Source organism: Podarcis tiliguerta (assembly GCF_965153285.1).
Source record: "Podarcis tiliguerta genome assembly, chromosome: 14".
NCBI lineage: Eukaryota > Metazoa > Chordata > Lepidosauria > Squamata > Lacertidae > Podarcis > Podarcis tiliguerta.
This window is the reverse complement of record NC_139547.1, coordinates 21,856,811-21,881,646: the sequence shown is the minus strand read 5'-3', so window position 1 is coordinate 21,881,646 and position 24,836 is coordinate 21,856,811. Positions and strand designations below refer to the sequence as shown.

Here is a 24,836-nt window from a genome sequence, read left to right as displayed (position 1 = left end):
AAAGCAAAACACAAATAAACCAGAAACTTTGTGGTATATATAAAAAATAAATACCGAGTGGAAATGAAGCAGAGTGACTGCACCAAAACTTTTGCAGGTGCAAACCATAATGAAAGTGGGAACCCGTGTGACAGCCCTGATAGCATCATGAGCACAAATGATCATGAATATGCAATAAAAGGACACCCACAGGCCACTATTTAAGCACTGAAGCACAAATTACAGATGTGTTGTTAAATATGTCATTGACTGAAAGTCCCAATCAGATAGGGGTGGTGAGATGAAGCTGGGAAGGGGAAAGAGAGGGACTGCTTTACTAATTTACTGTCCTCTCCAGGGGCAGGCATGGCTGCTGTCCAGGCCCTGCTGAATTAAGTCTAGCAACGGCATTGTAATCTCCCTGTGATCTATAGCTATTGGCAAAGAAAGGAGAGAAAAGGATTGAGAGCAAAGAACAGTAGAGATGAAAGGAGTGAAAAACTTGGTAGGAGCCACCCTGGTTGTTTGCCTCCAGAACTGACAGTTCGACCGCACACCATACAGTCCTGAGAAAAAGGAGGCTGTGACCTCACTTAAAGGGGAAAGGAATGGGAGGAATCAGAAAGGAGACAGCCTCTCACTTTCTTTTCCAGTTCGGTGGTCTGTAAGGAAACAGGAAGACGGGCATGAGACGAGCCAGGAATTCAGTACAATGACAGATGGGGAAATGGACAGCCCAGACTGCACTCTTGTCCAGGTCCGGCATAAGTGTCCTTTCATGAACTCGGTACAAAGCTGCAACACGCACGGGGGTGGTTGTGGAATAACTTGAGTTTTAACTTTGTTAAGGACAAATTTACACTGACACTGTGTCAACCATCTTTTTAGTGCCACTTTCTAATTTTTTTTAAGGAGCATTTTAAAAATGTTTTTATAAAACTGATTTTACAAAGGGGGAAGAAAAAAGAGGCAGGAAAGTGTTTGGCTAGGGGAGCAAGATCTTCAAATCGCTGATAAATTATAAAAAATAATTTTCTCACCAGTTTTGAGTGGAATTATTGGAACATGGAACTCTTTCAGACGGTTTGTAGAACTTGAGTATTCAAACACTAATATTGTTTTCAGTATGGCAATTCCTAGTATTTTAGTCTTCCTCAAAGAATTCTGGGAAAGACACTTTGCTGGGGATGCTGAAAATTCTCTCTTAGAGATAACTAATCAGAATGACTGTTTATGCTGGTTGGTTTTTATTTATTTAAACTTCATTTGCCACTCTTCAGACCCGGCTCTCAGATCAGCATCAGAAGTAAATTCAATAAATGCAATAAATAGGAATATATTAAGAAAACAACAAATTGCACGGAAAGTTAAAAGTCCAGCATTAAAAATAAAAGACACCTACTTAAACAGCATAAGCAGATTTTTTTAAAGTGCCACTAACAACAAGGTGGCGCAGCAGAGGTAGTCCTGCCTCCCATCATCACATGCCAAATTTCAGATGGTGGGAAGAGGAGACAAAGCAGAAATTCTAAAGATTAAGGTAGATTAAAGTGTGTAGGGCATCATTTCTCTCTCCTTCACATCCCCTTTGACTCCTCAGCATCCCTTATAAAGTTTGAATTTCTCATTTTTATCTACCAAATCAGTGTCATTTTCTGAAATACACACTTCGGCAAATTTTGCAATGCAGTTCTCTAGCTAAATAGCATGGACAATAATGAACATACTGAGGAATGCATTAGGGAAAACAACACACCAAAAACTGCATTGCGAAAGTGTATATATTAGGCAAAATTGCATACGAACACATGTATGTTTGGAATAATTTACACTGAAGAATGCTGTTGACTTTTACTGTTGCAGAAATGTAGAGAACTGAATTTAAGTTTGGAAAAATGAGAAACAGAAAAGCGGAACTGACAGATTCTCCCATCTCATCCCAAGAATGACCATGTGAATTTCTGGTAGCAATAATGTCAAATAGCAGGCCAAACTACAGAGAAATCAAAGCGGTAGCTCTTATGAGAACCAGAGAGCAGAGCTCAATGTAGAAAAACAGGAGAAGTTCTTGCAACAACGCTATAATAATTCCGCTTGAACTCTGAAAGCAAACCCAGAGCTTCTTTCTTTAAAAAAACAAAATAAACTATAGTCATGGTGAAAGAGAAAGGTCTCTTTAAGATGTTCTCGGTCAGAGAGTATGCCAAGCATGCATTTCTAATATCTGGGTGGGCAAACACTAATGGAAATTTAAATTCTACAGAGACTTAGAGAATGTGCTTCGGAAAACGTTTCCATTTGGCAGCTTCCGAAGTGTGAATGTGTGGTCGACCTGGAGGGAGCGAGAAAATGTTAGGAGAGAGGGAGAGGCGTGGCCTGCTTGGATGTGAAGCACTGTGTGGTTGTTGGTTGCCATGGTGCTGGTGGCAAAACGAACCAATGAGAGCCGCACACTCTAGTTGTCCAGCCGAGGATAATGGCCCTTTATTGTAACTCTAAATTGGCTCAGGAACTCCAAACCAAAAGCAGCAGTTCCGGAATTATATTAAGGGGAAGGATTAAAATCCATAGAGTAAGGCAATTTAGACTTCCCTTTCTCAACAAAACTGGGCTGGGTTGGCACCACCCTTGGATCAACCCTGACTTTTTTTTTTTGCCTGTGGGCTAGCAAAAGGAAAATGAAAGTTTGGGGGTCAGAAATGGCACAGGCAGGCGGTTCCGGAAGCTTCTTCAGGTGGGCTAGAAATCCACACAGACCAGAAACCAGAGTTGGACCACTCCATGGCAAACAGAAAAAGCCCAAAAGGTGCTGCGGAAAGCTGGATTTATTTTTAGAGAATGACCTGACATGTTTCAAGCTTTACAGATCTTTTTCAATGGTGTGTTTTTCCCTTCTGCAACTCTTTCAGAGAGACCAGATTATTTTTCTTCAGCTGGTTTACCTCTCTGTCAATGATTCCTTTGGATATTTTTCTCTCAATTTGCCTAGAAATCTATACTGCCATGAAGGCTTGAGAGGAGGGTGGCTGAACAGCCCCACAAATGACAAGCATCCACTTAAGACCAACCAGTTTTAATTAATTTTAAGACCAGAAATAACTAGATCCTAACTGACACAGGCCTACCTTAAACACAAGCAGACTGCCAGACTAAGCCAGTCCCTAGTAAAGAAAAGAAGCCTCTGACCATATATGAGCAATGTATGGGCTTGGCAAGTCACCAGGGGATTTGGAGACAACCACAGCAAATACCTTCTCTATAGCCTAGTTCTGAATGAGGTAGCAAATACATTCAGTTTCTTATGTGCAAGACGTTTTCCTAAATGGAGGAGTACTTATCTATGTAACCCCCCACCTGCAAACTTAAGTGGTACAGTCCAGACACAGGTTTACCATCTCAGAGGCAACTTGGCTTAGGGGCCCTGGCTTTCCTGACATGGCACACAGATGTTATTGAAGGATCACAATAAAACACAGGGAATGGAAGGGCTCTGTTAAGCTCTCTCATTTTTGTGTCGCTCCAGAAACATTATGCTCTTTAAGAAGCTGTCTGGCAACTAATCCATTGGTCCATTTAAAGGTGGTTAAATGGACTAATCCATTGGTTTTCATTTAAAGGTGAATCTACCTAATTTGCACTTCCTGAAGCAATATGAAAATTGGAAAAAAGCCATCTTTCAAAATTCACACTTGTACAAATTCTGTGATGTGCTTCACCAACCAAATAATGTATAGAAAAATGCACATCCTATGATCTCCCAACACCCTTTCTTGTGTGACTCTCAGAAGGGGCCCTTGGGTATGTTGGATCAATGATGTTTAAGAATTAAAATATCAAGTCATTATATCCCCCAGTGAGTAAAAAAGAGAGGTTGGGTGGTGCAGATCTACCAAATAAGTAGAAAAGGAGTTTTATGGCTGAACAAGGCAAAGATGTACAAATGCATTTGTAGATCGGTATGCTTGGAAAAATAGGAATTTGGATGCAGTTCCATGCAGCTCCAGGGGTGTTATAAATGAGGCTTAAAACAGTTTTTAATATATAAGTATAAAACTTGCATTGGCGAGAAGGCTCAGTTCTATTACAAATGCCTTATTTGTGCTTTCTCTGTTGCATTAACAATGCTCATACAATCACATAAATAGTGCACGGGAAACTACAATGCAATATGAACCTTTGTATATGAAAAAGTTTATGACGACTGTAATGGGATCCTTACCTTGACTGGCAGGGGTGCACATTACATCTTCTGACCTGAGGCTCGGGACGGGTCACCCGCTGGCAGGCACTGTCGTTCACCAGTATCATAGTCTTGTTAACAACCCGTGTACAGGACACAATGGTTTTACGTTCTCCTGGATGCAAAATGGGGGCGGCGGTGTCATTCATTAAATCATCTAAATGTTTCTTTTTCTCCACTAAAAGAAATGTCTTGTTTGCTGAATTCCACTTGGTTGTGAACATGTCCCTATTTTCCAACATGGCTACTTTCCCCAGCAACACCCCATGGATATGGGACTCCAAGCCAAAGAGCACTGCAAGGTAACTCTTCTGAGCGGTTGAATCTAATTTCACCCATATCCGTTATCTGGGAGCCTTTGAAGCTCGCTAATTTGGAATGGGGCTTTCTCAGCTCCGAGGCCTGGTATCTGTCCGCTACAGTGGTGTTGTTGTTGTTGTTTTAGAAAAGCTTTTCTCCTTCAATTCTGAAATGCTTCAGTTAAGGATTCAGATGGGAGAGAACTTGCTGTGCATGATCTGATCAAGGGGACTGAGGAACTCCCCTATGAGGAAAGGTTACAACATTTGGGGCTTTTTGGTTTAGAGGAAAGGTAAGTAAGAGGTGACATGATAGATTGTAAACCACCCTGTGATCTTTGGATGAAGAGCGGTATAGAAATTTTATAAACAACAACAACAACAGAATATCGTAAATTTATGTCTGGCATGGAGAAAGTGGATAAATAGATGTTTTTCTCCCTCTTTCCTAACACTAGAACTTGGGGACATTCAACGAAGCTGAATGTTGGAAGATTCAGGACGAAAGAAAGTACTTATTTACACAGTGTTTTGTTAAACTATGGAATTTGCTCTCACAAAGGGCTACTGGCTACGATAGATATACTCTCCTTCCACATTTGGAAGCAGTAATGATTCTGAATACCAGTTGCTGGAAACCGCAGGAGGGGAGAGTGGTCTTGCGCTTGGGGGCTGCTTGCAGGTTTCCCAGAGGCATCTGGATGGCAACTGTGAGAACAAGATCCTGTACTAGATGGGCCACTGGCCTGATCCAGCAGGGCTCCTCTTATGTCCTAGGATTGATCCCTGGTATCTCTTGCTTAAAAGATTTCGGATAGCATGGTTGGAAATACCTCTTTGCCCAAGACCTTGGAGATACACTATCAGTGAGACAAAGACAGCTGCAAGGTTGAGTACTGTTCTGCAGCCCTTCTACACTAATGGACTGCCTTAGATAAATTATTTTAAGCAAACAAAATCTTTACCTCCTCCACACTGCACACTACAACCTTCCCATCCGCTGTGGGTCCATATGTACAAGGAGTCCTGATGATGATCTGGCTCACTTCTGTTTTCAGCAGAGTAGTTCACAGGAATGGTGTATTCATAGTGGATCCCATAATTCTGGTCATGGAATAACAGCACCTAGTTGAGAGCGTAGGAGACAGACAGTTGTTGAGGCTGGCGTGTGTGGGGTGGGGAGGCAAGGCAAATAAATGGAAATCACCAAAATGGCAAAGCAACCAATAATAATATTAATAAAAGGTTTAGGTCAAGGGATTTATGAGTGAAATATAAACAACACGGTCTACTTCTGGGGAGTAGAAGCCCTGTGGTTGCAAATCCATCTCCACAGAGGAGATCATCTGGAAGGAAAGGATATTTGATCTACTGTAAAACTATGTGTGTATAAAAACCTTGAAACCTGGATTTAAATTTATTTAGTTATAAAAATATTTACATGCCACAATTCATTAAAAAGATCAGAATGGTTTACAACAATTATACATAAAACCATTAAATAAGAACAATATTAAAAAGTTAAAATCAGTAATCACCTAACTATTATGGAAAAATATATTCTAAATCACCCACATAAGTCTTTATTTCTTGTGATGCTGCAGGGGTGCTGAGCTAGCTGAGAATGAAAGCAATCCTCTACCCTTGCTGTTGTCCTTCTAGCAACTGGCATTTGATGGCACATTCCGTCTGAACTTGGAGGACTTTTGGATTTGAAGAGAGTTTGGATTTGATATCCCGCTTTATCACTATGCGAAGAAGTCTCAAAGCAGCTAACATTCTCCTTTCCCTTCCTCCCCCACAACAAACACCCTGTGAGGTGAGTGGGGCTGAGAGACTTCAGAGAAGCGTGACTAGTCCAAGGTCACCCAGCAGCTGCATGTGGAGGAGTGGAGACGCGAACCCGGTTCCCCAGATTACGAGTCTACCGCTCTTAACCACTACACCACACTGGCTCTTTTGACAGTGTAATGCTTTAGAAACTGTGCATTGTAGTTTCATATTGTTTTATTGTCCTCATTATATGCTGTGCCAATCTGGCAGGGAAAAGGCAGCTTGTAAAGGCCTATAAATAAATAAGATTATACCTTTAATGTGAAACTTGCAGTCTCAACTCCCCACACCTTCCCCAAGTTTGCTGCTGGCAACTCAGCTAGAAGTAATTACGACTGCAGGAAATGTGAAAACCAACCAAGCTTACTCTTAAAGCAACTCATTAATGATTCTGTTGAATTAAGATGCCATTGACTGTACAAGTTTAAATTTGTTTGGGAGGGTTCAGGTGTGCTGGAAGGTGTGCTAGTACTTGGAACAGGTTGGAATGAAGACGGGAAGGCCAGGGGGATGGGCGGGCAAGCAGGCAGGTGACACTGTATCTCATTGCAGTGAAATGGTACATGAGTTTATTGAAACAGCCGGAGGTATTAAGGAGCCCATTGAACAAATCAAGCCATAAATAAACATGGTAGTGTGTTGTCTAATGTGTGGTAGGGAACGGTGCCAACTAGAACTGATCTGCTCCTCTGACAGCTTGAGGCATCTGCTACTGCTTAGACTTTGTGGAATGAGACAAAATAGGTAAAATTAAATGCTGCCTTTTATAAGGTAGTGAAGCTAATGAACACCACCCATGTAACAGTGGAGGCTGCTCCATTAGGGGAAATGGAGCACTACTCCAACAACCGTAGTCTTCCCTTAGTACAGGCATAGGCAACCTTCGGCCCTCCAGATGTTTTGGACTACAATTCCCATCATCCCTGACCACTGGTCCTGTTAGCTAGGGATCATGGGAGTTGCAGGCATTGCCTATGCCTGCCTTAGTAGGTCTCAATTGCTTGCCTTCTTTATTACCTCCCACTGCCCCCAGCACCTGATTTCTCAGAGGTAAGTCATCTCTAAACACTGAAGTTCTATTTAGCTATCCTGGCCTATGACCATTAACAATTTTATTCTGTGAACCACCCTGAGAGCTTATGATAAAAGGCAGTATAGTGGTACCTCAGTCTTGTTTACGAACGATTCACTTTACGAACTCCGCAAAACCAGAAGTAGTGTCCCGGTTTGCAAACTTTACCTTAGTCTAAGAACGGAATCCAAATGGTGGAAGGGCACCAGCGGTAGGAGGCCTCATTAGGGAAAGCGCGGCTCGGTTTAAGAATGGTTTCAGTTTAAGAATGGACTTCCGGAATGGATTAGGTTCGTAAACCGAGGTACCACTTTATATAAATTCAAAGAGGGGAGAAAATGGTTTCTTGAAAGTAGTATCGTGCTTTGCCAAGAGAAGTGAAGGAGTGCCGATCATAATAGCTGTAGCTTTAAAGGGGGCATTGCACAACACAAAGCCCAAATGTCACCTTGCTTGGCAAAGTGCTTGCCAGCAGAGGTGAAGCTGAGCATTTCTGACACAGAAAAAATATTTTTTTGCTACAGTCTTTCAATCTCCCCACCCCCAACAGCAAGAGGATGCTATGTCAGGTACATTTGGGAATAGTTACTAGGCATTCATGGAAGATAAGTCACTCTTGTCATGTTCAACTGGAAATTAGACAAAAAAATTCATTTTTTCCCCTGTAAAAACAAACAAACCCCAAACTAAACCAAGTGTGAGGAACCTCTAGATGTTGCTGAACTACAACTCCCACCATCACTGTCCATTGGCGATGCTTTCTGGGGCTGATGAGAGTAAAGTAATGCTGCCTCAAAGTAAATGCGTTCTACTAATTTTTAACCTAGCACAAATGAGATCAAAGTGGAAACTGAAAAAGAAACATACTTTTGAGGTAATTGAAGGACAACCACTTTTGTACTTAGTCCCCAAATATCCTGTAGAACCTTGAAGACATGGCTACAGACACTTGCATTTTGCAGAAAATACTCACTGCACCCGCCACCTCACAGCTGTGGTGCCCCCTGCGGCTCCATGCCCATGGGGCTGAACTGGTCCCCCATTTGTTTGTTGTTTAATCATTTAGTCATGTCCGACTCTTCGTGACCCCACGGACCAGAACACGCCAGGCACTCCTGTCTTCCACTGCCTCCCGCTGTTTGGTCAAACTCATGCTGGTAGCTTCAAGAACACTGTCCAACCATCTCGTTCTCTGTCATCCCCTTCTCCTTGTGCCCTCCATCTTTCCCAACACCAGGGTCTTTTCCAGAGAGTCTTCTCTTCTCATGAGGTGGCCAAAGTGGTGGAGCCTCAGCTTCAGGATCTGTCCTTCTAGTGAGCACTCAGGGCTGATTTCCTTAAGAATGGAGAGGTTTGATCTTCTTGCAGTCCATGGGACTCTCAAGAGTCTCCTCCAGCACCATAATTCAAAAGCATCAATTCTTTGGCGATCAGCCTTCTTTATGGTCCAGCTCTCACTTCCATACATCACTACTGGGAAAACCATAGCTTTAACTATACGGACCTTTGTTGGCAAGGTGATGTCTCTGCTTTTTAAGATGCTGTCTAGGTTTGTCACCCTGCAACATTTCTCCGATGAAAATAGGGACATTTTATTCTGTATCAGGAGGATTCTCCCGCGTTTTGATCTTGCTGCACACTTATACGTCATATACACCTATACAGCTGTCACCTTGAGCCAATTACCTCTCAGCCTAACCTACCTCACAGCATTGTTGTAAAATAAAAAAATGTGTTAGGGAAGGGATCATGTACAACACCTTCAAGAGAAGGTGAGGAAGGGCCAGCTCTCCAGTAGCTGTTATGAGCTGCCCAAAAGACGAGGCCAGCGGCAACCACAGAAAGGCAATGGGATGCTTCCTCGTAGTCGCCATCATCATTGTTGCTCAGGAAAAGCACCTGCTGATCCTTCTCCCAGAGCCTGGTGCTGGCAGAGCTGGCAGGGGAAATAGGGACATTCCAGGATCAAATCAGAAGCAGGGGTGGCTTCTGTAATTCTGGGACCATCCTGGGAAAATTGGGACACTTGGAGGGTATGTTGTCCCTGCAGCACCACTATATCTGCCTCTGCAAATACCACCAGCGACTATGGGGTGGAAAATTCACACTCCTAACTCTGGGTTTGGGGACGCGGGTGGCGCTGTGGGTTAAACCACAGAGCCTAGGGCTTGCCGATCAGAAGGTCGGCGGTTCGAATCCCCACAATGGGGTGAGCTCCCGTTGCTCAGTCTCTGCTCCTGCCAACCTAGCAGTTCAAAAGCACATCAAAGTGCAAGTAGATAAATAGGTACCACTCCGGCGGGAAGGTAAACGGCGTTTCCATGCACTGCTCTGGTTCCCCAGAAGCGGCTTTGTCATGCTGGCCACATGACCCGGAAGCTGTACACTGGCTCCCTCGGCCAGTAAAGCGAGATGAGCGCTGCAACCCCAAAGTCGGCCACGACTGGACCTAATGGTCTGGGTTCAGACCAATTTAAGTCTGGGTTCAGGCTAGTTGTTTATGCCCCAGGCCTGGTCCTGACAGTGTGCTAATCCATTGCTGCTTAATTGTTTTGTTTAAGGTTGGGTGCTAAGTGTTAAGTGAAGGTGCTGAGGGCTGAGAGTACTCCAGCAAACATCTGCTTTGGTCTGGTAGATCCTGCCTTCATGAAGACGTTCGGCCAGATAACCCTTGAGGCCCTTCCAGTCCTTTTAATTCTATGAAAGCAGGCACTCATCGCCTTAAAAACTTTTTTGTGTGTGCTGATCTATACGAAAACAGACAAATATCTTTTGCAAGATGGGGAGAAATAAAAGACACATCTGTAGCTACAGAAGGAGCTTTATTAGTCTGAGTTGGAAGCCAAAGCTAAGACAAACCAGACAATAAGCTATAGTTTTAAAGCTTTTTGCAGGATCCAAAACACTCGGCACTCGCCAGCACAAGACGTGAAGCCCCACCCTGCTCTTATTTAAGCAAACAAGATGCTAACGACATTGCTGTACAGCTCGGAGGAAGCCGTCGTATTTGGAAGCATCTTGTGGGCTGAGATGGCCTCCAGTTGCCAAGTGGAGGTCTGAAGCAGATCTAGCTACACAAACACTCATTTATCCAAGGAACATACTTACAGTAACATATTTGGAGAAATGCCTTGGGTATTTAAAGGAGGGGAAAAAAGAGGGGGAAAGGCAAGCGCCTTCTTTAAAAAAGAAAAGGAGAGAGAGAGAGAGAGAGATCTTTATTATCTCAATCTGGGAACAAGTCTAGAGAATCTAAGGGCTCATATGAAATAGATTTCATGCCATTGTTTGGCTGTGTGGGTAATTGGGTTTCAAACAGAGGTCAAGATGTCTTCACTCAGGTGATTTGCGCTTTGTGAGTCAATGCTGTTCTAACAGTCTTCAGAACAAGTGGTTTTCAAACTGCATTCCAGGGAACCCTGAGGACCCTCGGAAGCTGCAGAGGCCCTCAATGAGAAGATCGGTAATGGGGAACAGGTTTCCCTGAAAAACAACCTGTTAGGTGGTCACAAGTTCTACATCACAAAGAACAGCCCTCCCTTTGAAGGACTGTCAGACACCCCACCACTTTGAAGGCACTCCATATTTGAAGAGCTGCCAGGTAAAAATTAAGAACATTAACAAATCTACAATTTTATGATTCTAAGGGAGAACATCAAGGGCCTTGAAGATGCCCAACAAACATTAACAGCACTTGGGCAGCAGAATGAGCAGGGACAACACTCACCTGGTCAAGGTCCTCATCTAGGAGTTTGAGAGGTATTTCTAATTATTGTAATTACTGTACTGTTAAATTAACATCAATGCATATGAATTAATGTAATCCTTGTTTTTTCTTTTGCAAATATATCAGTGGCTAAATTGCAGCCAACCTGGGACTCACTTATCTTCTTCTGCAATGTGCAACTGCAGAGGACAGTGGAGACACGTTGGACTGTGGTCCCTTGTGGGGCAGAGATAAGGCAAAAAGGCCTAGTGAGTGTTTTGCATGAACCAAGTGTACCTCTTGGAATATGCTCCAGAATCTTTCCATGATGCACTGGATTTCTGTGGCATATGCTCACCAGGCAAATGAATGTGGAAAGGGTTGCTTGAAGTCAGAAAGTTTGGAAACCAATGGCGCTTTCCAAGTGTTTTTGACTACAACTCCCATTAGCCCCAACTGGCATGACCAATGATCAGGAATGATAGTAGTTGCAGTCCAAAACATCTGGAAGGCAACAAATTTAAAAGACTGGTTTAAACAATGTTGGCTATTCTTCCTCTTTATTATGATTATTTTCAATTTAAGCTGCTTTTCAGACGGGTTATTGAAGTTGCAAACAATATAAGCCACATATTAAAAACAATTAAATAACAACAACAACAACAACAACAACAACAACAACATCAAATCATGAAAAACACATAATTAAAGTCCCAGACATAAATATAACCATCTGTTTTGCTTTTTCTGGAATATAAATTACAGCTCACACCTGTCATATTAAAGCTATCATTGCTGGCTTATCATTAATTTTCAGAACTCTTTTGGGTGTTCTGCCTTTCCTCTGCAGATATCTTCCATTAAAAGAAGATTAAGTTTGATATAACAGTTCACATAAATGCCCCCCGCCCCGGTATCTATGGTTTAGTTTTGGAACTGACCCTACCTACTAAATTTCTATTGCCCCCTTCTTACAAGGAGATGATGGTGTTCAAGATGGGCTTATCCCATTTTAACCTCACAACAGCCCTGACAAGTACGTTACCCTTTGCTCAAGTAAATTACCAATTGCTCAATGTTACCTAGTTTCATGGTCTATCCAGAGAATTAGAACCCAGACCCTCCTTTTCCAATTTGAATATGTTACAAACTACATCACACTAGTTTGGAGGCTTCTATCTGTCTTGATGCCTGCGTGTCAGTTACTCTTGTAACTGAAGAAGGAAGTAGTTACTACTGAACACCAAAAAAAACAATTCTACCATGATGAAACACTGAAAGCAGACAATGAAAAAGCATCAAATTACCATCAAGTGGAGTGGTATTTTAGTTGGTCCTTTTGCTGAGATTTTCTCCCATAGACCTCTTCTCACATACCGAACAGTGGTTCCTGCAATCTGAAACTCACCAGGAAGTTCGATTTTCCAGTCACTGTTAATGGATTTCTTACTGGAATCTTTCAAAGCTGGAAAGAACCAAACAGCATGGGATGAAACAGAAAGCAAATACCTCACCAGAGAGAAACTGCTGTTGTCCAATTTCATTTAGGTTAACAGATGTTCCTTTTCTGGGTCCTAAGAGATTATCCTAAGTGTTCCTCATTGTCATGTCTCAGCCAGGGGATTCCCCATCAGAGGATGACCTGAGGTCCAGCATTACAAAAAAACACAAAATCAGGCTCTATTGGATGGCAAGGAGCCAGGATGCTTAGATGAAGCTGAGGAGGGGTCACTTGTATCGTAAGTGAATTCTGCCTCTGGCGTTGAGGCCAAACAAGTGCTAGTCCAAGGGAGAGATGGCACCTCAAACACAGGTCTCCATCCAAATAATGTGTATGAAGACATTTTGCAGCCTGCTTGCAAAAATACGTGTGTGTGTGTGTATACATATATATATATAAATTGCTTAGAAATATATATATAGTAGATAAATTTACACAAAGATGCTGATAAATTTTCACGAGGACTTTTTTAAAAAATCACAATCTACTGTGGACATGTGGAAAACTGACGACTGGGAAAACGAGAAACAGAGAGAAATACAAAATGACAGATTCATCCAGCCCTAGTAGAAAAAATTAATGATGGACAAGCCCTGTTCAAATTGATGTGGAATTGGACTCAACCAAAGAAGCTATTTATCAAAGTAAGAATAAGGGTCAAGAAATAGCTTGGTTTCTGCAGGCCTAGCTACGAACCCTTTTCATTATCAGAAGTGCAATGAAATCTGAATTCCTCACTCAATCCACCCATCATATGGACCGCAACCTGTATCATCCGGGAGATCCTTCCGTGACAGATCTATCCCCTCTATTACCTGGCTGTGGCTGTATGTAGGACTTTCCTTATTTCCTTGTTTGGGCTGCTTCTATGGCAGTTTTAGGGATGGTGGTGGTGGGAGCAGCAGCTGCTAGAGCCAGGTAGAGGGATGGGTGGGGGTGGAAGTGAGTATGGTAGTTATGCATCCTACTTTGCAAAGGACAGTCCTTTGTTTCAGTGGCAAGGAACATTTTTCCAACCTGAAGGCTGCATTCCAGCAGTGGGTGAGGAAAGAGGCAAAATATGAGTGGAGAAATGGATGCGAGTTTTACCTCTTGTACAATAGGCAACATTCCAGTCATGCAACAGTTAGAGGTTTCTAAGCACACACCTCTCCACCCGGGCAAGCAAAACTGCATTCCAGTTGGGCCAAAACATTTGAGTAGGGTTGCTGACAGGTGTGTCCTGGGGAGGTTAGGACCAGGGAGAATCCAAAGGGCCATACAGAGAGGACTAGGGGGCTGCATTTGTCTCTGGGCTTGAGGTTCCCCTGCTTTGTTTGAAAGGCTGTCCAGTCTAGGTCTTGTTTAAAGATTTTAAAAATCCTAAGAAGGAATGAGTACACAGGCTTTGAAGTTGCCCATCTACAGCTAGCAGCACCTGGACAGCCGACTGAGTTGGCACACAAGTCACCTGGCCCATAGTCTTTCCCCTATATAGCAAGATGTATTATACTGGGATTTAAATTATATTAATTATTTCTACATGTGCATCTATTAGAATGTGCAAATTATATACAAATACATGTCATCGTCTTTCCTATTTTTCAGGGAGCAGAGGTTTCTTCTTCAGCTCAGATGTCAATGCTTGCTTCGGATAAAGCCAAGGATTTATAAAAGTTGGCAACATCACTACAGAATATGCAAATCCCTAATACTGTATGCCTATTCCACCCTGGGCTCCTTTGGGAGGAATATAAATTCCTTTGGGAGGAATATAAATTGAATAAAGTAAATATTATGCAGAGGGAAATATATTCATCTTCATGCAACCAAACATGTATTATGCTAACCTCTCCTCCAGATCACCAGTAGCAATGCAAAGGGTGAAAAATGTAATCAAGTACGTATCATTTGTGGACTGAAAGCAACAAATATCAATCATATTCGCTGGATTGATTTTCATTCTGAACCTGGGACAAATAAGTGAACATTGGCAATTTCTGTTCCCATTTCAGTTTACCCTAACCCTACTGCATAACCTTAATCATGTTGCCTGGACAGACCTGAAAAAAACTTTATAATCATTATTGATACGGCACCTTTTAAATTAAGCTTCTCATTACTTTAACTGCAGCTCCTGATTTTAATTAAACCACTCAAAGCTTATATAGCCCAAAAGCCAACAACTATATTTATCCATGTCTGGCTCTTTGAAACATCTCTTTTCCTCCTGGATACGAACTGACCCCATTGGTCTGTCTTCCAAGCTTGCGTCAAAGTCCAGTCTTTTGCTCAATTCAGACTCCTTCCAATTCACTTCCCTGCTTTATGGATACAAATTATAAGGCATTTCCTGTTCAAGGTAGTTTGCAACGGCAACTAAGCCAGGCGGCGTGGGATGGACGTAGGAGGAAAGAAACTGCTCCCAGCAAATGGAACATCAATTCAACGTGAAGCTGGGTTCATTTCCAATGCGCCCTACCCAGTCCACAGTGGAAACAAGACCTCCTTGGCCTAAGCTTTGAGAGTGTAATTAGCTCCAGCCCTCACTCCAAGCTTAAACACAGCTATGTTTGCACAAACCTGAGGCCTTATTAAAGTTACAGTGGCAGGAAATTGTAGTACTTTGATTTCCTAATTATTCTGCTTACCCTGTTGGATTCTTGCCCATGTTCTGCTGCAAGGCTTTGATAACAAAGCAGTCGATCTCTGAGCTCAGAGGCAGCAGTACACTTTAGAATGAACAGGGAAGTCAGTCAGCAGGCCCTGCCCATGTAACAGAGCGAGGCAAAATGCCCACAGGATTTAACTGACATGTAGTTTCTCCCCAGTCTTGTATGTAAGCATGGTAGCCATAGGCGATCAAAAATTCCATGCATTTGAGCAAGTGGGCTATGTCCTGCCATCCAGCCCATGCTCTGCATGGAAACCAAGGAGGCTGGTAGAGAAAGGAAATCTCAGAAATACAAATGAGCAAATCTATCAGTTAACAGCTTTCGTTCCGTTCTACACATTTCCACACCATTTTATTTTCCTATGCAAAGCCTTCAGTGTTTTAAGATGAATTCTCCTAAGATACACATTCTTCTGTGCAATTTTGCCAAATACACATTTTTGTAAACCAGTTTCCCTCAATTTTCATTAATATATGCATTTTCCTGTACACTTCACCTAGCATAATATGCAGTTTTGTACACATTACTTGGCAGAAGAACTGTACAGTGGACGCTCGGGTTGCGAACGTGATCCGTGTGGGAGGCACATTCTGTGCACGCATGGGTTGCGATTTGGCGCTTCGGCGCATGCGCAAAGTGCAATTTAGTGCTTCTGCACATGCTGAAACCTGGAAGTAACCGATTCCGGTACTTCTGGGTTTGGCGCAGTGCGCAACCCAAAAAGACGCAACCTGAAGCGTCTGTAACGCAAGGTATGACTGTACTGCAAAATGCGGAGTGGTGCAAATTTTGAAGGATAGCTCCACTCTGCTTCTCATACAGTGGTACCTCTGGTTACGAACTTAATTCGTTCTGGAGGTCCGTTCTTAACCTGAAACTGTTCTTAATCTGAGGTACCACTTTAGCTAATGGGGCCTCCCATTGCCACCGGTGAACGATTTCTGTTCTCATCCTGAGGTAAAGTTCTTACCTGAGGTACTACTTCCGGGTTAGTGGAGTCTGTAACCCAAAGTGTTTGTAACCCGAGGTGTTTGTAACCCGAGGTACCACTGTATTGTTTCAGAAAGTGCAAATTAAATATGCACTGAACTGAATTTCTTCCCCACCCCAACACAAAAATTGCTTGAGGGAGCTCTCCATTCCTCCTCTGTTCTCTGCCAGCCCCCAGCAGACCAGTAATTCTTTTTGCAGGCTAGTAACTTTTGTAGCATTTCCTCTCTCTTCCCATGCCCCATCTCCATCCTGATACTGGACTGAAACATAGCTGCCCGTCTTTGCTACTACAGTGGTACCCCGCAAGACGAATGCCTCGGAAGACGAAAAACTCGCTAGACGAAAGGGTTTTTCGTTTTCTGAGGTGCTTCGCAAGACGGATTTTCCTAAGGGCTTGCTTCGCTAGACGAAACGGCCCTGCCTCTTGTGTCATGGCGACGGTCACTGCACGCACGCACGCTCGCTTCCCCGCTCCTCCGGCTCCATCCCACCTTCCGGCTGACGGTTAGTGCCTCGCGCGCTCCCCTCAGAGAGCCGTTGCCGCCAGCAGCCAGCGTTGCAGCCAGAGTCGCGCTCCTGAGCCCCGCTGCCCTCCAGCAGCCGTGTCGCACGGTGGCCACAAGGCGCGGGTGAGTCTGAGGTACCGGCTGCGGCAGCTGTCCTGTTTCTCCCCACCCCTCCCCACCGTTGTTAGTGTTTAAGTGCAGTGGTGTTTCGCAAGACGAAAAAACTCGCACAACGAAAAAACTCGCGGAACGAATTAATTTCGTCTTGCGAGGCACCACTGTACCACTGTGGTATCCACAGGTAAGCTATCATCTAACTGGGGGGAAAGATGGAGCGATTCAGAAAAAGCGTTTGTGGTTGCCAGGCAAACTGCAAGAAGCAATTCCCAGTCATTTCCACTTGGTCTAGCTGGGGTTTTATGGGAGCAGGATAAAAGATTTATTTGAATATGGGCAGGGCAACTTTATCAGCATGGTTCCAAAGCGTGTTTTTTTGGAGTGAGCAAATAGCAAAAGGAAAAAGGGTGTATTTTAAGAAAGTTTGTTGCTGTTGCTTTAAAAAAACGTTATAATAGCAATGTTATCAACGTAGGACAAAGAGACATCCCTTCAACACACAGACACACACAGACACACACACACACACACACACACACAGAGAGAGAGATTTTGGCAGGCACATCTAATACACAGGCACATTGAATATGTTTATAGCAACAGCAAGCAAAACCACTGCATTATTTTTCACACTCAGGATAGAGTCAGATGGAATAATTTCAGCGCAGTGGGGTTGTTCTGAAAGCACTTTTGCTGCATTCAGTCTGAAAACCCCCCACAAAACTAGAGCCCTAAAAGGGGGGGGGGGCAGTTCTGCACATCTGAAGCATAAACAGGATCTGTGTTGTGCTGATTAGCTGGCCCATCATGATGCCAACCCTCCCCCCACCCCCAAATTTTTGCCATCCCATTCTTGGAGCACTTTTGACCTTTACTTTTAAAACAACAACTGTACACTTCATATTATAAAGACATTTACTCCTTATACATCACACCTACCCGTATTTTTCACTCTATAACACACACCCGACCATAACACGCACATAGTTTTTAGAGGAGGAAAACAAGAAAAAAACTATTCTAAACGAAACAGTAGATGTATGATTTTTGTGGTTCATGCTGTGGCCACAGACATGTGATCTGACGGTGAGTTTGGGGTAGCCCAATGCAAAAATCCTGAGGATCCATGCTTTGTAATCATGTTTTTGCACCACTGCAGCCCCAGGCAACAGTGAGTGCGTGATTTTTTTGGTGCAAGCTGTAGCCATGGACATGCTATGTGATCTGATGGTGAATTTGGGGTGACGCAGTGCAAAAATCCTGAGGATCCATGTGGATCCATGCTTTGTAACCACATTTTAAGTGAGGAGGGAAGGAAAAGCACTCAAGGAACAAGGAACACACGTGGGGTGGGTGGAGAAGGATGCTGTTAATAATGCAGAAGAGGGGTATAAGAGGAGAAGGCTCCTCTCCTCTCCCGCTTTGCTCCTTTAAAGGCTCTGCTTCTCTCCCTGCTCCCCGGCTCGCTGAAAAACTTTGCTGCTATTAAGCCAGCTGAGAGGGGAGGAGAGAGGGACAGAGAGCCTGCTTGCAAAAAACTTTGCTGCTATTTAGCGAGCTGTTCTCTCCCTCCTCCCCGGCTCGCTGAAAAAACAGCTCCGGACTGTGTAAGCGCCTCCTCTCCTCTCCCGCTTTGCTCCTTTAAAGCAAGCAGGCACTCTGTCCCTCTCTCCTCCCCACTCAGCGGCTCTTCTCCCGCTTTGCTGTTTCAAAGCAAGCCACGGAGGAGGGAAGGAAGGGGAACCATGGATCCTCTGCTCATGACTGCAGCAGATCCCCCCGCCCTCTGTAGGCATTCGCTCCATAACACGCACAGACATTTCCCCTTACTTTCTAGGAGGAAAAAAGTGAGTGTTATGGTGCAAAAAATACGGTATTTTAATTAATTTCCAACAGATAATTTTTACACCTCCTTCCTCTTGTCAGATTTTGCTAATGAAATTACCACAAAAGTGGCAAAATTTTGTGTATCAGCATGCATTACGAGGAGCTAGATAGTTAAAATTCGTTACTAACTATGGTAAAGGTAAAGGTAAAGGGACCCCTGACCGTTAGGTCCATTCGCGAACGACTCTGGGGTTGCGGCGCTCATCTCGCTTTACTGGCCGAGGGAGCCGGCGTACAGCTTCCGGGTCATGTGGCCAGCATGACTAAGCCGCTTCTGGCAAACCAGAGCAGCGCACGGAAATGCCGTTTACCTTCCTGCCGGAGCGGTACCTGTTTATCTATTTGCACTTTGACATGCTTTCAAACTGCTAGGTTGGCAGGAGCTGGGACCGAGCAACGGGAGCTCACCTCATCACGGGAATTCGAACTGCTGACCTTCTGATCAGCAAGCCCAAGAGGCTCAGTAGTTTAGACCACAGCGCCACCCACACTACTAGGAACTAGATGGTTAAAACTCCATACTAGCTATGGTAGTGCTCAGTAATCCATCCTAAGCATGACTGTGAACATATGACAATGAACACATATCTTAGGTTTTTTTGCTATGTGTTTAATTTGTAATAATCCCCTGTTTAGGGAAGTTTTTAATGACTGATGTTTTAATGTATTTTTAATCTTTTGTTGGAAGCCACCCAGAGTGGCTGGGGAAACCCAGCCAGATGGGCGGGGTATGAATGAATGAATGAATGAATATTATTATCTGTTGATCTGTAAATTGCAAATTGCATTTGTTTGGCAGCAATTTAGTGTCTGATCTGTGATTGTAATAAAGAATTGAACTATCTATCTATCTATCTATCTATCTGACAACAAATTATTGTAGAGATAAATGAATGTTGAAGAACTCAGTCTTTTTTCTTTTTTTTTTAAGGACCAGCCACAGAAAAAGGACTGCCACCTAGGCTAGCTTGCCCTGCAGATGCAATTTGAGCTACATTATGTCTGTCTTCACCCTAAGTGACATCTGACAAAGCTCAACTGGCAGTAAGCATCCAAATTAATCCAACCAAGACAAATAAAAATGCTGGCTTCCAAAAGCAGGACTTGCAATGCCCCAGAACACTGGCAGTCATTGTTCTCCAAAGCTTTGCTATGTCAAAGTCTTCCGTGTAGGCGTAATTTTAGTCCACAAAACTGGCTGCCGGGTAAGCAGAAATGAAAGCAGTAGCAGGCAAGAGATCAAAGAATGGCACACTGTAATCTTGGATGCTACTCAACCTCCCGGAGGAGACGAACCTGAAAAAATGTCGTAGAATGCAGCGTCCTGAGCATCCCAGCTCCCATTTTAAAAATGACAAGTCTCTAGCTCTTATAGGTGTGAAATAGGGCTGGGCAGGTGCGGACAATGCCTAGACTAGAGAAATTACAAAAGCTAGGGAGATGGTTGACCATTTCTATTGATCAGAGGCTTCTTGCATAGACAAAAAGAACAACAAATGTGTTGACCTGCGTAATCCAAGGTTGCAGAATCAAAGTTTTCTTTGGTATTCAATTTTGTCACCATCTCCCCAAAAACATAGCATCTCTGCCACCTCAGGGTTTACTCACATTTGCAACTGCGCCAACTGACAGCACAGAAGGGGCTTTGATCAGACATGGGACAGAGGAGATCACACACAAGTTAAGACAAGCATTTTGATGTGCAGCCTGTATCATATCCATTTATTTATTGGGAACATTTTGCTCCTTTAGAAAGCTCAGAAGGGCAGATGTGGTGCTTCCACCTATGTATTGATGAACTCCACACTTGCTTAGCTTCACCTTTCTTTGAGGATTACAAGCTCCTTAGAGTCTAGACCAATCCCTTTGTAAGGATTGTAGGTGACAGTGCAACTGAACCGAAAGAACACCCCCTGGCCTGTTTATTATCATAAGTTTATGTAAAGTATTTGAATGCCCTCGTTTCAAGAAAAATCTTCCAAAAGCCAGCCATGCATCCAACATACAAGAAAACACAGTTTAAGGCAATAACATACCCCCTCTCTCTCACACACACCAATACAATATTTCAAAGCATTACTAAAACCGAAGGAGACCAATTCTAAACCAGCATCTTAAAAATATCAAAATCAGGCAGAAGTCGGGAAGTTGTGAAGCTCACATCTAATCAGTTGCAAAAGGCAGTGGTAAGAAGGTAAGTTTTACTTAAGGCCTGTTTGAAACCCATAAGGGATGCGGTTTGTTTGCTGTCCCATGGAATTGCATTCCACAGTTACGCACCCTTTCCCATTCCTCTGTCAAATTTGTAAGCTTCTTGGTAGGGCAGGGACATGCCATCTTATTCTTACTCTGTAAAACTGTTGTGTACATGGATGTCAATAACCACACCCTATCATGGTGAATTCAGGTGGTGAGTGCAGACAGAAATGGACAATTGGACCTATATTTTTACTATATTTGAAATACATAGACTATAACAGCAAGGACTAGGGCCAGGTAGCTTGTGTGCCTACTCAGTTTGCTGTCCAGGGTGAACTCTGAAACTCCTGCTCTCCTTTATTATGCTTCTTTTTATCTTTAAACTAGCAGGTATAACCCTTTAAACAGAGAATTCCCCCAAACATAGAAATACGCTCTGACAGTGCTTCAAAGAGAGGAAACCTTGGCACCTCAGGAAACGCTACAGCATCCTAATATAGGTCCCAGCTTTCAGTAATAGTGGTGCTGGTAATGATAATGTTTAAACAATTACAGTTGTAGCTATCACTTGCCCCTAAAATCAACTCACATTTATCAGTCCTAAAAGGAGCCCTTGGAACGTTTGGGGATCAAAGAGCAATGGCACATGACAACTAGTTACAGAAATCAATATGACTTCCTCTCTTACTTTGAGCTGTATCCCAAGTTAGTTGAACTTGGAGCAGACCCATATAAATTAATATGGGATAGTTTCGGCCTCACATTGGGTCCATGAAAGGGTTAAGTTGAAGCAGCTTCAACGAGTCCCCTGTTTAGGACCTCATTCTCCTCCAAGGGACTTAGAAGAACTTGTAGTCTTTGTTCTCTCCCAGGTTAGTCCACTTCTTTCTTTTGGAAGAATGAAGATATAAGAGCAGGGACCATCTCTGGCTTCCAGCTCCCCAAACTCCAAGTGGTAAATCTTCCCAACAGGAAGATTCACATAATCTGCTTTCTTTCATTAACATGAGGATTGCATGTTTTGTTTCTGAGATTGTAACTAATTATTTTCTCTTGAAAACGATATCGGAACCTCCTTTTTAAATCTTTCAGCTCACTGGATAGAAACATGTTTAAAGCCTCATTTCTGTGACTTCTGGTGTTTTGTGTGTAAAGTCTTTTACTTCTTTAAAAAGCATAGTGTACGTGGTTCGTTTTAGCCTAAGCTATTCCCCCTAGCAAACACATGTGAAAAGGTGGATGGGAGTGGATACAATTCTGGCCCAGGTTTAAAACTGCTTGGGGCAACCAGCCATTGTGAATCAATATCTCACCAAATCTCTCTCTCAATAATTAGTGAAGTCAATGAACTTAGATCTATCAATTTTGATGGGTCTACTCTGAGTATTTCTTGGCTGGAGACAATTCGCATAGCAAAGTATGAACATAAACAAAAGGGTAAGATCAAGCCACCAGTTCGTTCTTTCTTTCTCTTTTACCCAGAAAACTGTGGGCAGGTTTATCCTCCATCACACGGATCCGTCGAGCCCCAGCTGGGATCACTGCTGCTTCAATGTAACCTGGGGCAAATGAAAAGGACACATTGATCACAGTATCTCAAAAAACAAAAAAATAAGAAAATAGACACTGGGTACTTGTGATTTAACATATGAACTCCATAATTTTTTTTTTAAAAGCCAATGCCAATTCACATTTTGAAATGTTATGATGTGGCATTCAAGTTTCATTGTCGTGCAATATGACCTGAAGAGGAGGAAGAAAATATCTCTGGGTGCATCTTAAATGTGCTTCCACATCTGAGATTACGATGAATAAAAGTCTAGTTCGTTGATGTACTTTGTGCATGTTGACATTATCAGAGACATGTCAGGTTGCTCCAGGAGCTGCAGATATAGGCTTATGATCCTAAATCAACAAACCTTGTTGACACAAGTAAGACGCCCCCTGGTATTTCAGCTACACCTCCTTGACCAGATAATTCATTAGCTATTTTTGTTTGCAGGGAACTGCTTCATATATCTCTGTCTATAAGTAGGGTGGTAGGTTACCCACCTCTCAGCCTAACCTATTGCAAATTTGTTGTGAAGATAAAATGAGGGGAGAAGAAGCATGTGTGCCACCTGAGCTCATTGGAGGGTGGGTGGGATAAAATTTTAATTAAACAAAAAATAAGGAAGCAGTCTGTTTAAAAGAAATACCAATTGTGCTGAAGGTCTTCAAATGATCAGGTTTGGGAGCTGAGTTTCTGCTCGTGTATATTGTACTCTTGCTCCATGCCTGGCATAAAGGAAGAGCTGCTGATTTAATAGTTTAACCTGTATGAATGACCTCTGGGGGAAAAAAAATCAGGTATGCTTTTGCAAAGGTCCAAGAGCATTTGTTACTGATCATGGGCTTAAACAGCAGCATCTGCAGCAATCAGCATCTGCAGCTGTTGGGTCAGCCCACTAGATGATATATTGCAAACCGTTCTTTCTCCAAACCTGTGGGGATCTCATGTTCATCTGGTCTCTGCTAGAGGCAACAAGTAGGAAAGTGATATGACCCAAGGGCACCTATTTCAATGTGCATTCTTAGTTTCCCCTTTTGTTCTTGTCTCACTCTCCTAACCCCAATTTGCATTTCCATGTCACCGGATCTCCCCACCTTGACTGCACATTACCTTTTTCATTTTCTTCTCCCCTCGTCAGGTTACCAAGAGAAGCAGCCTGACCCCACCCCTGAGGGAAAACGGAAAACACAGTGGTAGCAGGGATCTGTATAAAGACACCAGTGAAGGCCAGATGGATGGATGCAGCAGTTTAGTGACCACAAAACATGTTGCAATAATAATTGTCTTGCCATCTAGGGATGGACGAACAGGTCAATTTTCATTTCTTACCATTTCCCATTTTTTCCAATCTTATGTTCAGTTCACTACACTTCCATTATCAGTTTGCAAATTTTAAGCCCTCATAAAAATTCACCAGCATTTTATTACACCTTTTCCCTGATACACATTTTAACATGCAATTTTGCCTAATGCAGTATATACATTTTTGAAATCAATTTTTCCTCCTGTGATGAACTTTCGTGTTTCCCCCCCCCCCACTAACATATGCATTTTTATCTGCATCTTGTCCTAATATATACATTAGTTAGGAAACTGCATCGCAAAATTCAGAGAAAAGCAGTGTTTCTGTGTGCATTTTGTTCTGCAAAGTGCAAATTAGGCAAGTTCACATTAAAATTAAAGTTCACATTAAAGTGTGAACTGAATAGGATTTCTCCCCCATCCCCTACTTGCATGTAGTGGTGGGTTTTTGTTTAAATATGCTTTTACCACAATAATGTAACCCATAATGGTCAAACCAAACAGACATTTGACATATAGCATGGTGTTGGTTTTTGGCGGGTTTTTTTACTGTGCGCTGTCCAGTTCAAGACTTAAAATGATACTGCAGTCACCACACTCTCTAATGGCAAAAATCTTTTGCCAAAATTCATGCACTGACACGCACACCCAACCAACAATGACTACCAGACATGAACACATAGGAGATGAGTGATTAATAACATGACACTATTACAAGAATATGACACACATGACAATCACACCCTGTCACCACCTTGGAACATGCCCAAAATCTACAATGTGTTTTCTTAATGTTTTCTTATTGTATTGTTTTTTAAAGAAAATTAATTCAAGTTATGTTTTGCCTGGCCCTGGCTCTCCAGGGCTTCCAAGCCAGATCCTTCTAAAATTGTGGCATCAAATGACTCAACCTGCTGGACAAATCCAACCAATTTCAACATTCAGAGGGAAGCAGGGAATCTACCACAGCAGAAGAATTTCTCAAATGCAGGCCAC

General features: G+C 42.9%; 1 protein-coding gene across 3 annotated transcripts in view; it reads right to left on the bottom strand.

The window, feature by feature from the left end:
- ADAMTS17 (ADAM metallopeptidase with thrombospondin type 1 motif 17) overlaps positions 1-24,836 on the bottom strand; it is a 168,446-nt gene that overhangs the window by 29,307 nt on the left and 114,303 nt on the right. For all 3 annotated transcript variants that reach the window (XR_014504564.1, XM_083411860.1, XM_083411861.1), the window contains 4 exons: positions 22,465-22,545; positions 12,437-12,594; positions 5,484-5,643; positions 4,199-4,334 (listed from right to left, as the gene is read on the bottom strand). Coding sequence is in view for 2 of the 3 variants with exons in the window: in XM_083411860.1 (XP_083267986.1) it covers positions 4,199-4,334; positions 5,484-5,643; positions 12,437-12,594; positions 22,465-22,545 (535 nt within the window). In the remaining variant the exon portion in view is untranslated. The remainder of the gene's footprint in view (positions 1-4,198; positions 4,335-5,483; positions 5,644-12,436; positions 12,595-22,464; positions 22,546-24,836) is intronic.